The 15386-nt window shown below is 36.7% G+C and overlaps 1 protein-coding gene across 1 annotated transcript in view; it reads right to left on the bottom strand.

Annotated features, from left to right (window-relative positions):
- LOC126470920 (Down syndrome cell adhesion molecule-like protein Dscam2) overlaps nt 1-15386 on the bottom strand; it is a 504863-nt gene that overhangs the window by 219591 nt on the left and 269886 nt on the right. Inside the window, exon 11 of the mRNA XM_050098951.1 lies at nt 10988-11130. Within this exon, the coding sequence (XP_049954908.1) occupies nt 10988-11130 (143 nt within the window). The remainder of the gene's footprint in view (nt 1-10987; nt 11131-15386) is intronic.

The following is a 15386-nucleotide window of genomic DNA, read 5'->3' as shown; positions in this document are numbered from 1 at the left end:
GAGGGGCAAATAACATTAACAGTAAATGATACATTGGTAACAGATGTGTATACTGTTGCAGAACTTTTTAACACACATTTTATAAATGATACTGTTATTGTTAATGGGGTTGTCAGGTTCTGTAGATGTTGCCATGGGATACCTCAGACCAGACATTTCAAGTAACTTCCATAATATGAATTTGACCCTCACTACCGCAGCAGAATTAATGTCCATCACAAAATCTTTAAAATCAAAAACATGTAGTGGGTGTAATGAAATATCAACAAAGTTAATTAAAGAATATGATTTTGGGTTAAGAAACATATTAAGCTATTTGTGTAACCACTCGTTTATCAGTGGAATATTTCCTGAGTGGTTGAAATATGCTGAAGTTATCCACTGTTTAAGAAGGGAGATAAAGAAATTGCATCAAATTTCCATCCAATTTAACTTTTGCCAGCATTCTCAAAAATTTTAGAAAAGGTAATGTACAATCAGCTTTATAACCATCTTATCACAAATAACATACTGTCAAAGTCGCAGTTCAGATTTCTAAAGGGTTCTGATATTGAGAAGGCTATCTACACTTACAGTGAAAATGTACTTCATTCATTAGACAAAAAATTCAGGCAACTGGTATATTTTGTGATGGGTCAAAGGGATGTGACTGTAAATCACAATATCCTTTTAAGTAAATTAGAATATTGTGGTGTAACAGGAAATGCTGCAAAATGGTTCAAATCTTATGTCTCTGGCAGGAAACAAAGGGTGTTATTAGGAAAGAGACATGTATTAAGCTATCAGGCATCATCCAACTGGGAACTAATTACATGTCGGGTCCCACATGGTTGCATGTTAGGGCCCTTAGTTTTTCTTGGGTATATCAATGACCTTTCATCACTAAAATTACCAGATGCTAAGTTTGTTTTGTTTACTGATGATACAAATATTCTAATAAATAGCAAATCAAGTGTACTCTTAAAAAGATCAGCTAATAAAATATTTGTGGACATTAACCACTGTTTCCTAGTCAATTCTTTGTCACAAAGCTTTGAAAAAACACACTACAAGCAGTTCAGACCTTGTTAGGAGTGTCCCATGAGTATATGCCTAACATTCGATGACAAGCAGATAGAAGAAGTGGACAGTGTTAAATTCTTGGGATTACAGCTTGATAATAAATTCAACTGGGTGGAGCACACCACAGAACTGCTGAAGTGCTGAAGTGTCTAAACAAATCCCTATTTGCAATGCGAATTCTGTCAGACAATAGTGGATATAAAAATGAAAAAGCTGCCACACTATGCTTACTTTCACTCCATAATATTTATTCCTTAATGAAATTGTCATTAAAAATATACCATTTTTTCAAACCAACAGCTCAGTTCATGGAATCAGTACTATAAATAAGAATAATCTTCACAAGGATTTAAAGTCACTTACTCTTGTACAAAAAGGTGTGCATTATTCTGGAACACGCATTTTCAATAACTTGCCAGCAGCCATAAAATGCTTAACAACCAATGAAATTCAGTTTAAGAGATGCCTGAAGGATTTATTGGTGGCCAACTCCTTCTACTCCATTGATGAATTTCTCAGTAGAACCAACTGATTTTGTGTGTGTGTATATATACAATGTACAATCTAACTTCTGCACCATTTCAGTGCAGTAATGTGTTCATTGTAAATAAGTATTGTAGTAGTTCTATTATATGTTTATTACCTTATAAATAAAAAACTCTTTTTTTTTTCATTTTAAATTCAGTGCATTAACGCAATCTTAGTAAATGTGTGTTGTAAAATGATCCTTTCATATAGCACTCATACAAAAAATAAGGACGATAATTCCACTTGGACCTGTGGAAGGTGCATTAGCTTATTTGTTTTAGCTGTAAATATTTGTCACATATTATTGTTTTTCTGAGATGTTCTACATCCTGGAGGACCTCCTCACTATGGATCAATTGGAATGAAAGTAAATCTAATCCATATTAACTGTGTATATTGGGTGGTTGTGAATAGTGAAAGTGAAGAACTGTGAAACACAACTGTGAACCTAGTGGCTACATCATTTACAGAAGTCAGTGTTAAACTTCCACCCCCCATTTTTCAGCCAGTATCACAATGCAGTACATCAATGCCAAGGACCATTAACAAATAAATAAAGCAGGCAAACATCACAGACTAAATGGAGACAGACATGAACTAATGAAAATCTTATAATGTTATTACTGATTGGAGGATACTTAGTGTGTCTTGATGCAAACAGCATTAACACCTTAAATCAGTATTGCTTTAATTTACAGAAAGAAAGACAGCAGACAGAGAAAATAAGAAACAGCTGTTTAATTAGAAGTGGTATATTATTACCAATATACCCCATCCTTCAGTCCTCTCTTGACTTGGTCAGCAGGCAATGGCACAGCTCACATTTATGGCTAAACCATGTGCTGATGATTCATTAATTAACAAAAATACTCAATTCTTCCTCATAACAAAGTTTTTCTCCTCATTATGTACTTTCAGCAATATCTTGTAGCCAGTGTAGGTAGTGCAGGTACTGCATACAAATTGTTGTAAGAGGTGAGTACTATTTTTCGAAGCTATTAGATTTCATTTGCAGAATGTAAGAAACATTTCTTGTATTTCTGGTCTTAGGTCCTGTTACTGTGGAAAATGGAACGCTTTATGACAGCTGGGTTTTATTTCACATGGGAAGACTGACTGAATTGTTACTGAATTTAAAATAATATATGCTGAATTGCAAAATATTTCACAAGGATAGTTTTTCCTATTCTTCAGATGCTGCAATAACATTTCAGAAAATTTGAGATTAAAATTCAAAGTTAGATTAACTACCTATAAGTATTGTAAGTGTGTCAGATGTGAAGACTGGAGTAAGGTAGAGATACATCCCATAAGTTCAACCATGATTTCACTTTCATGTCTTGTGTAGATAAAAAACTCCACCACACATTTATTATCTCTGACGCATGATCAAGTAATGATCAAAATATGAGGTTTGGTATGGTACACAGGTACAAAAACTCATTATGAAACATTTAACAGAGTTCCACAGGTTCACTCTTGCACTTTCTCACATTTGACAAAAAACTTTAATTTAATGTACTTTAAGTACAACTACTGGTTTTTGTAGATGATAAAATTATTATATTTATTCCTCCTGCTCCCATCCTCTGCCCATAATTAATACCCCTGTCAAAGACCCAGATGCAAGACCTGTGTCATACATGTACTGATTACCTCTTATCCTATTCTTCTCACTAGGTTTCATGCCTCATACAAACACAACCACTTACTAAACAGGTGAGGTCATATACCAACTTTGCTGCAACAATTACGTAGCAGTTTATGTTTGCATGAGCATAAGTGAACTATCTATCTGGGTGAAAGGCAACTGTTAATCTGTGGCATGCCCAGTTACAGAGTATACAGCACTACATAATGTAGTGCCCTGCACCTTGGATGAATCAGTTCAGTATCTGTATCAATAAGCTAGAACATGCAATGAATATCTACATCTAAATACATGCTCTGGAAGGAGTCATAAGGTACATGACATAGGGTGCCTGTACTGCAGTTAATCATTCCCTTTCCTGTTCCCCTCACAAATGAAGAGAGACTTGATTTCTCTTAACATGTTCTTGCAGTCCTGAGATGTTGGTGGCAGTAGGTTTATTCTGCAGTCAGTTGCACAACACACTACTAAACTTTTTCAGTAGTGTTTTATAGAAAGAACATCATCTTCCCTCCAGGGATTCCCATTTGAGTTCACAGAGAATTTTCATAACAATTGCATGTCAATCAAAGTTACTGGTAGCAAATCTAGCAGCATGCCTCTAAACTCCTTCAATGTATACCTTTAAACTGACCTGGTGGAAATATCAAACAGTCAAGCCGTATTCTAGAATTGGTCACACATGTGCTCTGTATACAGCTACATTTTTCTAGAATTCCATCAATAAACAGAAGTCAACATTTGACTTCCCTAGAAATGACCTACATGCTTGCCCCATTTCATATCACTTTATAATGTTATACCTAGATATTTAACCAATATGACAATGTCAATCAGAACACCAACATCACAACATTGTTATTATTACTTATCTGCAGTAACATACTTTTTTTCACATTTAGAGCAAGCGGCCAATCACCACACCAAACACAAATTCTAACCAAGGCATCCTGTAGCCTCCAACAGTCACTCAAAGATGACACTTGTCCATAACTGCTGTCTTGGATTGCTGCTCACTCTAATCATCACATCATTTATGTAAATAGAGAATATGAGCAGTTCTATCACACATACTTCCCTGTGCCACTATGGAATATAGTGAAATGAGAAACTGGCCAACAAGACACAGAACAGGATAATATCACTATTAATTTAAATAGAATGGATATAAATGATCTGTCGCAGGTAGCAGATGTGTTTAATAATCATTTCTTAAATGAAGTAGAAACCATAGGGACAAACAGTTCAAGAGAAAAGGAGTATGCTGAGTAAGCAACTTGTATAAAATTCAGTCATACGGATGTCACATCAACTTTTCCTTCTGAAATTGAGAAAATTATATATTCTGTCAAAAATAAGAGTTCATCTGGATTTGATGGGGTTTCCAACAGACTACTGAAGACATGTTCCCATGTAATAAGCACTGTCTTTCCTTGAAATATTTAATGCATCACTGACACTGGACATTTTTTATGAGATTGCAATGTGCCATTGTTAAACCATTGTATAATAAAAGTGATAGGAGAGATGACAATAACCACGAAAACATTTCACTACAGACATCATTTTCCAAAACTTTCAAGTCATGCGTTCTAAAATAGTATCCCACCTGAGCAGCAATAATTTCCTCAGTAAATCATAGTTTGGATTTCAGAAGAGTTGCTCAGCTGAGATTTATACATTCACTCACTTTTTTTTGTACAAGCATTAAATAACAAAACAGCACTGGACAGTATTTTCTGTGACCTATCTAAGGTATTTCACTATGCACATCATAATGTTTTCCAGGATATATTGAGGTTTTAAGAAACTGGTGGTACAGCAAACCAATGGATAATGTTATATCTAACTGAAATAACGCTGAAAGTTATACTTAATAATTCAAGCAATGTAAGCAAGGAGATGCTTCTGACTGGGGAGGAATCACTTACAGGGTCCCCAAGGCTTGATCTTAGGTTCATTAATGATTCTCATACATATAAACATCTTACACTGAAGAGCCAAAGAAACTGGTACACCTGCATAATGTCGTGTAGGACCCCTGCAAGCACACAGAAGTGCCACAGCATGACCTGGTATGGACTTGACTAATGTCTAAAGTAGTGCTGAAGGGAATTGACACCATGAGTCCTACAGGGCTGTCCATAAAACCGTAAGAGTATGAGAGGTTGGATATCTCTTCTGAGCAGCATGTTGCAAGGCATCCCAGATATGCTCAATAATGTTCATGTCTGGGGAGTTTGGTGGCCAGTGGAAGTGTTTAAACTCAGGATAGCGTTCCTGGAGCCACTCTGTAGCAATTCTGGACATGTGGAGTGTCACATTGTCCTACTGGAATTCCCTAGTCTGTCAGAACGCACAATGAACATGAATGGATGCAGGTGATCAGACAGGATGTTTATGTACGTGTCATCTACCAGAGTCATATCTAGATGTATCAGGGGTCCCATATCACTCCACCTGCACATGCCCCACACCATTACAGAGCCTCCACCAGCTTGATAACTCCCCTGCTGACATGCAGGGTCCATGGATTCATGAGGTTGTCTCCACATCTGTACACGTCCATCCACTCGATACAATTTGAAATGAAACTTGTCTGACCACGCAACACATTTCCAGTCAACAACAGTACAATGTTGGCATTGATGGGCCCAGGCAAGGTGTAAATCTTTGTGTCTTCCAGTCATCAAGAGGACACGAGTGGGTCTTCAGCTCCGAAAGCCCATATTGACAATGTTTTGTAGAATGGTTCACACACTTACACTTGTTGATGGCCCAGCATTGAAATCTGCAGCAATTTGCAGAAGGGTTGCACTTCTCTTCAGTCATTATTGGTCCCATTCTTGCTGGATCTTTTTCTTGAATCAGTGATGTCAGAGATTTGATGTTTTACTGGATTCATGATATTCACAGTACACTTGTGAAATAGTCGTACGGGAAAATCCCCACTTCATCACTACCTTAGAGATGCTGTGTCCCATGCACCGACTATAATACCATGTTCAAACTCACTTAAATCTTGATAACCTGCCATTGTAACAGCAGTAACTGATCTAACAGCTGCACAAGACAGTTGTTGTCTTTTATAGGCATTTCCGACTGCAGCACCGTATTCTGCCTGTTTACATATCTCTGTGTTTTAATATGCTTCACTATACCAGTTTCTCTGGTGCTTCCGTGTAATATCTAATATACAACATGCAGAATTAATTCTTTTTGCAGATGACATCAACACTGTAACCAGTCCCAACATATATACATACAGAAACAAAAGAAATGGTAAATAGTGTTTAAAATTACTATTGAGGGGTTTTCTGCAAATGGTCACTCGCTCAATTTCAAAAGGACACAACATATTCAGTTCTGCACATCTGGAGGTGCTACACCAATGATAAGTGTAACACATGGTGAGTAAATAATATCTAGAGTGGAAACACTAAAATTTTTAGGTGCCCATATTGATGAGAATCTAAACTGGACAAAACAAATTTTGTAAGTCATAAAAACAACATAGTACAGCCACATTTGCACTTTGAATCATTGTTAATCTTGGGGAGAGAAAATCAGTGAGCTGAAAAATTTTGCCTATTTTATTCAGTAATGTCATATACACAATGTTCTGGGGTAACTCAACTTTAAGAAAGAAAGTGCTCATTGCTCAAGAATGTGCTGTAAGAATGATATGTGGTGCTGACCCATGATCGTCTTGTAGACATCTATTTAAGGGGTAAGGCATTTTAACTACTGCCTCACAGTATATTTATTCCCTCATGAAGTTTGTTGTAAATAATCTGCTGCAGTTCAAAAGGAACAATGGCCTACATAATTACAATACCAGAAGAAAAAAATGAGATTCATTACCCAACACAAAGGTTGTCTTTAGCTCAAGTGGGGTGCAACACTGCCTCTAAAATTTCTAATTTTGCATTTTGTAAAAGATGATGGGTATGAAGAATTAATTCACAATAGTATTACAAGAACTGGACAAGTGTGAGTAGGGCTCACACTCTGATAATTTCATACAAACTTAATTATGTAAACGGATAGTTCATCCATAGGTTTTGATGCATTTGCAAGTATCAAAACGAGATATAAAATGTTGTATCTTTTAACTGCACTGACTTAGAAGCTTTACTTATTTAATACCATAAAAGGACTGTAGACATTAGGAAGTGACATAAATTTCAACTTGATACCACAAGCAGCTCCTGAGGAAAAGGGACCTTAACGGACAGACAAACTAACAGATGGGCAGCACATGGTTGGTTTTGGTACAACCCATGGAAGAAATTCATGGAAGAGTGAGACCCTTGCATTTTACTCCACTCAGGACATATTGTCTGCTCTGTTGTCATAGGTTTCAGAAGTTTGAGCTGTCTTGTGCAGTGCTAACAACATATGATTTATGCCTATCATCTACAATGGAAGAAATGTCATACAGATGTTACGGGGCTATTAACACATTCAATATTATTCTCAATATGTCAATATAATGAGCATGTGAGGCTGAATTTTGTCATAGTCTCAGTACTAGAAATACTTCTATGCTAGCCACAAGATTGGTAAGGAGCTCTTGTGGTTGGGCATTTCATTCCTCCACAGTGTGACTGACAACTGCTGGTGGTCGTTGGTGCATGTGGATGTGCTACAAAATGTTTCCCAACGCATCACACATGTGTTCAATGGGATTTAAGTCAGGGGGAACAGGCATTTCAATCTGTGATGATCACACACCCTATTAAGATCTATGCCACATCTTTCGTAATGTCTACTGGGGCATCATGAATCACAGTGATTTCAGTGTAATTATTATATTTGAATGAAAGTGTCATTTATGTTCATCTCATTGTGTATTTCTCTCAACTTTCTTCTGTACTGTACTGTACTGTAGCAGTTCTCTGTATATGTTCCATGTTTCATTGAGTTATGTTATTGCAAAAGTTTCTTTTGTCCTTAAGTTTTGCACAACAGTGTAGTTTTGTGTACACCAGTGCAAATACAAGTAATTCAATGTGCATAAACCCACAAAGAGACCCAATACTGTTTGATTACACAATGAATTACCAATCACTGGAATTCATCAGAGCCATCATGTATCAACAAGTATCTGCCCAGAACAGTTTAATGTGGAACTACCACATAAATCCTGCTGTTGGGAATGCAACTAGCAAACAAATTTATTCAAAGTACAATTCACCCAAGCCTAAGCTCACCTACAAAACATGTAACCAAGATTTGAGTGTTAACAATGCAAGATGGTTTGGTTTGGTTTGGTTGTTTCGGGAAGGAGACCAGACAGCGTGGTCATCGGTCTCATTGGATTAGGGAAGGATGGGGAAGGAAGTCGGCTGTGCCCTTTCATAGGAACCATCCCGGCATTTGCCTAGAGTGATTTAGGGAAATCACGGAAAACATAAATCAGGATGGCCGGACACGGGATTGAACCGTCGTCCTCCCGAATGCGAGTCCAGTGTCTAACCACTGCGCCACCTCGCTCGGTAACAATGCAAGAAAAAGATAGATTGCTACTTTCCATAATGATGATATGTTAAGTTGCAGACAGGCACAATTAAAAGACACTTACACATTAGCTTTCCACCATAATCAACATACACTCATTCACACAAACAAGCAACCTCATGCACACATGACTGTCATTCTGGTCCAAGATGCCAGAGATGGCAATCATGTGTGTGTGAGTTGTGCTTGCTTGTGTGAATGAATCTCTGCGTGTAAGTGTCTTTCAATTGTATCTGCCTTTAACTAACATTTCATCTTTACAGTAAGTAACACATTTGAAATTCAAACCTGGAGTTCCCATTGCTTAATTTCTAAATGTTGATTGTTGATCATTGGCCTTCACCAAATTATATTAGAGCAAAAAAAAAGAAGGAAAGATAAATAAAAGCTCCAAGAACATGATTTTACATAGTTTTTTCAGTTACTGTGAGAGGAACATAGAAATGGTCAGAAAACTCTAATGGCAGGTTCTGGGTCAAATGTGTTATACATTGCTGAGAGCCTTGCTTTCAAAATTCTGAGAACCTACAATCCAATATAAGTAAATAAACACAACACTTCCTGCAATTTTAGTCTTGGTTAGTGACTATGTGATATGGCCTTATACAGAGTGGTGCTGACAATTATTCTTCCCGTGTATCATATGTGAATAGGCTATGAATAGAATGAATGATCTTGGAACACAATGTCTCTCAATCAACAGCTTGAGGTAGATTTCAGAGTATAATGTAGATTTAAATGCAGTCCACATTGTCCTCATTTTGATGTTATTGTAGGAAAATGTAATGTTCTTATACCACAAATGATTAACAGTTCCTGAAAATCATTCTAACCATAGAACTCGAAGTTTTTCTCACCTACCCACTATTCATACTATAACTTCTTCCAAATGACTGATGGCTGAGGATAAAGTATGATGTTGCTGCTGAAAATAAAGATGAAGGGTGTAAACTCAGTGCCAGCATGTCCCCTGCAGTTGGAAAGCATCACAAGTATCAAATGTTTTAATGTTTCCACCACACACATAAATGGATATCCACATTGTCTACAGCCTCACTGGATATAGCTATTAAGAGAGGTATGGAACTTCATAGTGTTGGCACATCATCTGATCATAAGAAACTAACTTCCTCCTCTGATCAACTACTAGTATTTGCTATATACCATGGCTGTTTTTTATCGTTATAACAGGAAAGTAAAAGTTACTTAATTTTCGCCATGCTACAAGAAACTTTCGAGCCAAAACTGTTGGTCACTGATATGTATTTAGAAGTAGCAGAGATTCAAATATCCATCTAGCCATTGTGATTTGAGCATACTGTGGCTGGCCTAAATAATTTCAGGTAAATGGTCAGAATATTTTTTTCATAAAGTCACAAATCATTTCTTGTCCCATCATTCTCCAAACGAGTTAGCACTCTATATCATAAATTTGCTGATGATGAGATGTTACAATTTCTCATTTAGCTGTTGGTTATTTGTTGCTTGATTATTCCTGCCTACCAGATTCAGTGAAAATAGCCAAGATTTAGAGTGTATTTTTGTCTGTATTTTCAGTATAATGAGCTGGTTGATTGTCCAGACAAATTTCTAACCACTCTAAAGAGGAATACGTAATAACGCCATCAAATATCTGCCACTGTACACACTGTAACTATAAATGAGTACACACAGATGGTTTCATCATGCATTTGTAGAGATACAGCAAGGGCACTGACTTTGAAAACACAACTTCCTGTATGAAGTGTGGGATTCTGTCATTATTTTTCAAGCATTTATTTCATATGTTCAAACAAATTGTGCACAGTCCTTCAAGCAGTAACATAGACATGGTTTTTCTTAGCTTATCTGTACTGTGACACAATTTTAAATTTCATCAGTTAGTTCTTCACTTGCTTCAAGTAACTGTCTCTCTGGAACACACTTCTACCATACATTATATGATTATATTTGCGTACATGACATTTTATGAATTGAAATTGTCAAAATTTGTATGCAATAGTCAAAGACTGAATTCATATTGCCTTATCTAAAATATTACTTAGGAACTATTTGAAACATAAGTTATCAGTTTATTTAATATCATGATATAATAATTAGAAATACCAATGGTGTACAAACAGTACAAAAATCTCCTAGAAACTCAAAGGAGTGGGTATGTATTTTATTTCATCATACTAACCTAAAGGTAATTTCCACTTTGATAACAGGTGTGATAATTACCTTGGATCAGGAGATGTATTGTTGTCTGATCATGGCCATATTCATTTAGAGCAAGGCATGAGTAAATGCCTCCATCTCCACTTCTGACATGTTGTATTGTTAGCTCTGATGTCAGTCCTTTGTTACTTGTAATATTTTTCATGCTAAAACATTTAAACAGTCAAATTTTAAATATCACATTTAATAATGAACCACAATGTGTATTAATGCTCACTGGATGTTGTTTAACATTGCGATAAAACAAGAAATATAGCAAAAAGGAAGAAATAATCTCAGTCTTTCAAAACATTAAAGCAACCATTTGTGGGATTGTCATTACTGCATATAAATTTTCCACAAACGAATACAACAACAAAACTACCAGGATAGTACCAATAAACAAAAAATAAGGGAAGGTAAAGACTCACTTGTAAGTGAATGAATAATCACATCATCATCAATGGAATGTTACACATCATAATTACATAAAAAGTTCTTTCTATTTTTATTGCCTAGCATGTGATATCATAAAAGTGAAACATAAAGTGAAGACCACAAATGCACAGCAGTTCTGATAAATAAATAAAATATCAGTCTACTTGTATAATTTTTGACTGCAATTCACAAGTACTAAGGTGATCCTTATAGTAACTGAATGCTTTATTTAATTTTTCCATTACATTGCACAGGAAGTCAAGACAAATGCATAGAGTTTGAGATTGACATTGCAGATATTTATTTGCTGTAGGATCTGGGATAGAAGCTTTTCTTTGACACATACACTGGCAATCTTTTGTTACCTATGGTCCACACTGTTAAAATGTAAATACCTTGTGGGACACCATTCTATCTGACTTAATATTCTAAAAGTGTAGAAAAAAGAAAAAGTCAAAATTCAAAAAAGATGATAAAAACTGGACTTTTTAACTAGAAGATGGGTCTTAATCTTCTCAATGAAGCACTGAATAATATGATGAAATCAGGAGAAAGGTGAACGAATACCCGCAGATTAACATCTATAAATCTATAAAGTCTATTAAAAACAAAGATAATGTAACTTACCAAACGAAAGTGCTGGTATGTTGATAGACACACAAACAAACACAAACACACACACAAAATTCAAGCTTCCAGTACTGGATCAGACTCTGAATGTTGCTCTCCAGCAGGGATACGACTTCCTCAAATCCTGCCCTGAAATGAGATCCATCCTTCATGAAATCCTCCCCACTCCACCAAGAGTGTCTTTCCGCCGTCCACCTAACCTTCGTAACCTCTTGGTTCATCCCTATGAAATCCCCAAACCACCTTCCCTAACCTCTGGCTCCTACCCTTGTAACCACCCCCAGTGTAAAACCTGTCCCATGCACCTTCCCACCACCACGTACTCCAGTCCTGTAATGCGGAAGGTGTACACGATCAAAGGCAGAGCCACGTGTGAAAGCACCCACGTGATTTACCAACTGACCTGCCTACACTGTGAAGCTTTCTATGTTGGAATGACCACCAACAAACTGTCCATTTGCATGAATGGACACAGGCAGACAGTGTTTGTTGGTAATGAGGATCACCCTGTGGCTAAACATGCCTTGGTGCACGGCCAGCACATTTTGGCACAGTGTTACACCGTCCGGGTTACCTGGATACTTCCCACTAACACCAACCTATCAGAACTCCAGAGATGGGAACTTGCCCTTCAATATGTCCTCTCTTCCTGTTACCCACCACGCCTCAACCTCCACTAATTTCAAGTTGCCGCCATTCATACCTCACCTGTCATTCAACAACACCTTTGCCTCTGTACTTCCGGCTCGACTGACGTCTCTGCCCAAATTCTTTGCCTATGTTGCTAGTCACCCAATCATGCACAGAAAGTCAGATGTCACATGGCAAGAGGTTATCATGACCTTAGTACCAGATGGGGCTGAGCCTGCAACACAAGGCAGGTTAATGAATGGGAAAAAGACAGTGTGTGCTGTTACGGTGCACAAAGGTGGTTTTCTTCATTACACCTACATCTACATGGATACCATGTAAATCACACGTAAATGCCTGGCAGAGGGTTCATCTAATTACCTTCACAGTAATTCTCTATTATTCCAATCTCAAACAGCACACAGAAAGAACAAATTCCTCTCTCTTTCCGTACAAGTTCTGATTTCTCTTATTTTATCATGGTAATCGTTTCTTCCTATGTAGGTCAGCATCAAAAAAATATTTTTGCCTTTGGAGGAGAAAGCTGGTTATTGAAATTTCTTGAGAAGATTCTGCCACAGCAAAAAACACCTTTGTTTCAATGATGTCCAATCAAAATCCTTATCATGTCTGTGAGACTCTCTGCTCTAGTTATTGATAATTCAAAACATGCTGCTCTCCTTTGAACTTTCTTGATGTACTCTGTTAATCCTATCTGTTAAGGATACCAGACCATGCAGCAGTACTCCAAAACATGACAGACAAGCATAGTGTACTCAGTCTCTTTAGTAGATCTGTTGCATTTTGTAAGTGTTCTGCCAATAAAATGCAGTGTTTGGTTTGCCTTCCCCAAAACATTTTCGATGTGTTACTTGCAATTTAAGTTGTTCATAATTGTAATTCCTAGGTATTTGGTTGAATTTATGGCCTGTAGATTTGACTGATTTATCATGTAACTGAAGTTTAATGGATTCCGTTTAGCAGTCATGTGGATGATCTTACACTTCTCGTTATTTAGGGTCAGTTGCCAATTTTTGGAACATATGCAATTGGTTTTGATCTTCTGATGACTTTACTAGATAATAAACAGCATCATCAGCAAACAGCATAAGACGGCTGCTCAGATTGTCTTATAAATTAACTATACAGATAAGGCACAACACCTAGAACACAACCTAGGAGAATGCGAGAAATCACTTCTGTTTTACTCAATTAATTTCCATCAATTACTATGAACTGTGACCTCTCTGACAGGAAATCATGAATCCAGTCACATAACTGAGATGATATTCCATACGCACGCAATTTCACTACAAGTTGCTTATGTAGTACAGTGTTAAAAGCCTTCTGGAAATCTAGAAATATGGGACCAATTTGAAATCCCTTGTCAATAACACTCAACTCTTTGTGTGTGTTAAGAGCTAGTTGTGTTTCACAAGAACGAAGGTTTCTAACTCCTTGTTGACTATCTGTCAATAGACCATTCTCTTTAAGGTAATTCATAATGTTTGAACACAATATGTGTTCCAAATCCTGCTGCATATCGATGTTAATGATATTAACCTGTAATTTAGTGGATTACTCCCACTAGCTTCCTTAAATATTGGTGTGACCTGTACAACTTTCCAGTGTTCAGGCATAGATCTTCTGTTGGGCAAGCAGGGATGATTGTTAAGTATGGAGTTATTGCAGCAGAATACTCTGAAAAGAATCTAACTGGTATACTGTCTGGATCAGAAGATTTGCTTTTATTAAGTGATTTAAGTTGCTTCATTACTCTGAGGATTCTTTGGTGAAGGAATTTCAGAAGGCTTTGAAAGTAATTCTGCTTTGACAGCACTGTTGTCAATAGTATTTCCATTGGTATCACACAGAGTAGGTAGTGATTGCGTCTTCCTGCTGGCATATTTTACATACGACCAGAATCTCTTTCGATTTTCTGCCAGGTTTTCAGCCAAAGTTTTCTTGAGGATACTGTTATAAGTACCTTGCATTGAAGTCTGTGTTAAATTTCAAGTTTCTGTAAAAAAACACCAATCTTGAAGATTTTGCATTCGTTTGAATTTGGCATGCTTTTCTCATTATTTCTGTTACAGCATTTTGACCCGTTTTGTGTACCATGGGTGATCAGCTCTGTCATTTGTTAATTTATTTGGTATAAATTGCTCAATTGCTGTCGATACTATTTCTTTGAATTCAAGCCACATCTTATCTATGGTTACATTGTTAATTTGGAAGGAGTGGAGATTGACTCTCAGGAAGGTGTAAAGTGAATTTTTGTCTGCTTTTTAAATAAGTATATTTTTTGTTTATTTTTGGAGGATTTGGGAGCTTCTATACTCAATCTCACTATGACAACCCTGTGTTCACTAATCCCTGCATCTGCTTTGATGCCTTGTTATTAGCTCAGGATTATTTGTTGCTGAGAGGTCAACTTTCACAACTGTTTACTATTCATGAGGGCTCATGAATTAACTGCTCACAATAATTTTCAGAAAATGTGTCCAGCACAATTTTGGATGATGTTTTATGCATACCTCTGGATATGTATTTTCACCAAAATACTGAGGGTAAATTAAAGTCACCACCAAGTACAATAGTATGAGTCAGGTATATGTTTAAAATTAAACTCAAATTTTCGTTGAAAGTTTCAGCAGTTGTATCATTTGAGTTGGGAGGGCGGTAAAAGGATCCAATTATTATGGCCAAAAGACCCCATTTAGAT

This window comes from Schistocerca serialis, chromosome 3 (assembly GCF_023864345.2).
Source record: "Schistocerca serialis cubense isolate TAMUIC-IGC-003099 chromosome 3, iqSchSeri2.2, whole genome shotgun sequence".
Classification (NCBI taxonomy): Eukaryota; Metazoa; Arthropoda; class Insecta; order Orthoptera; family Acrididae; genus Schistocerca; species Schistocerca serialis.
Note: the sequence above shows the minus strand (reverse complement) of the source record. Positions and strands in the feature narration are given on the sequence as shown.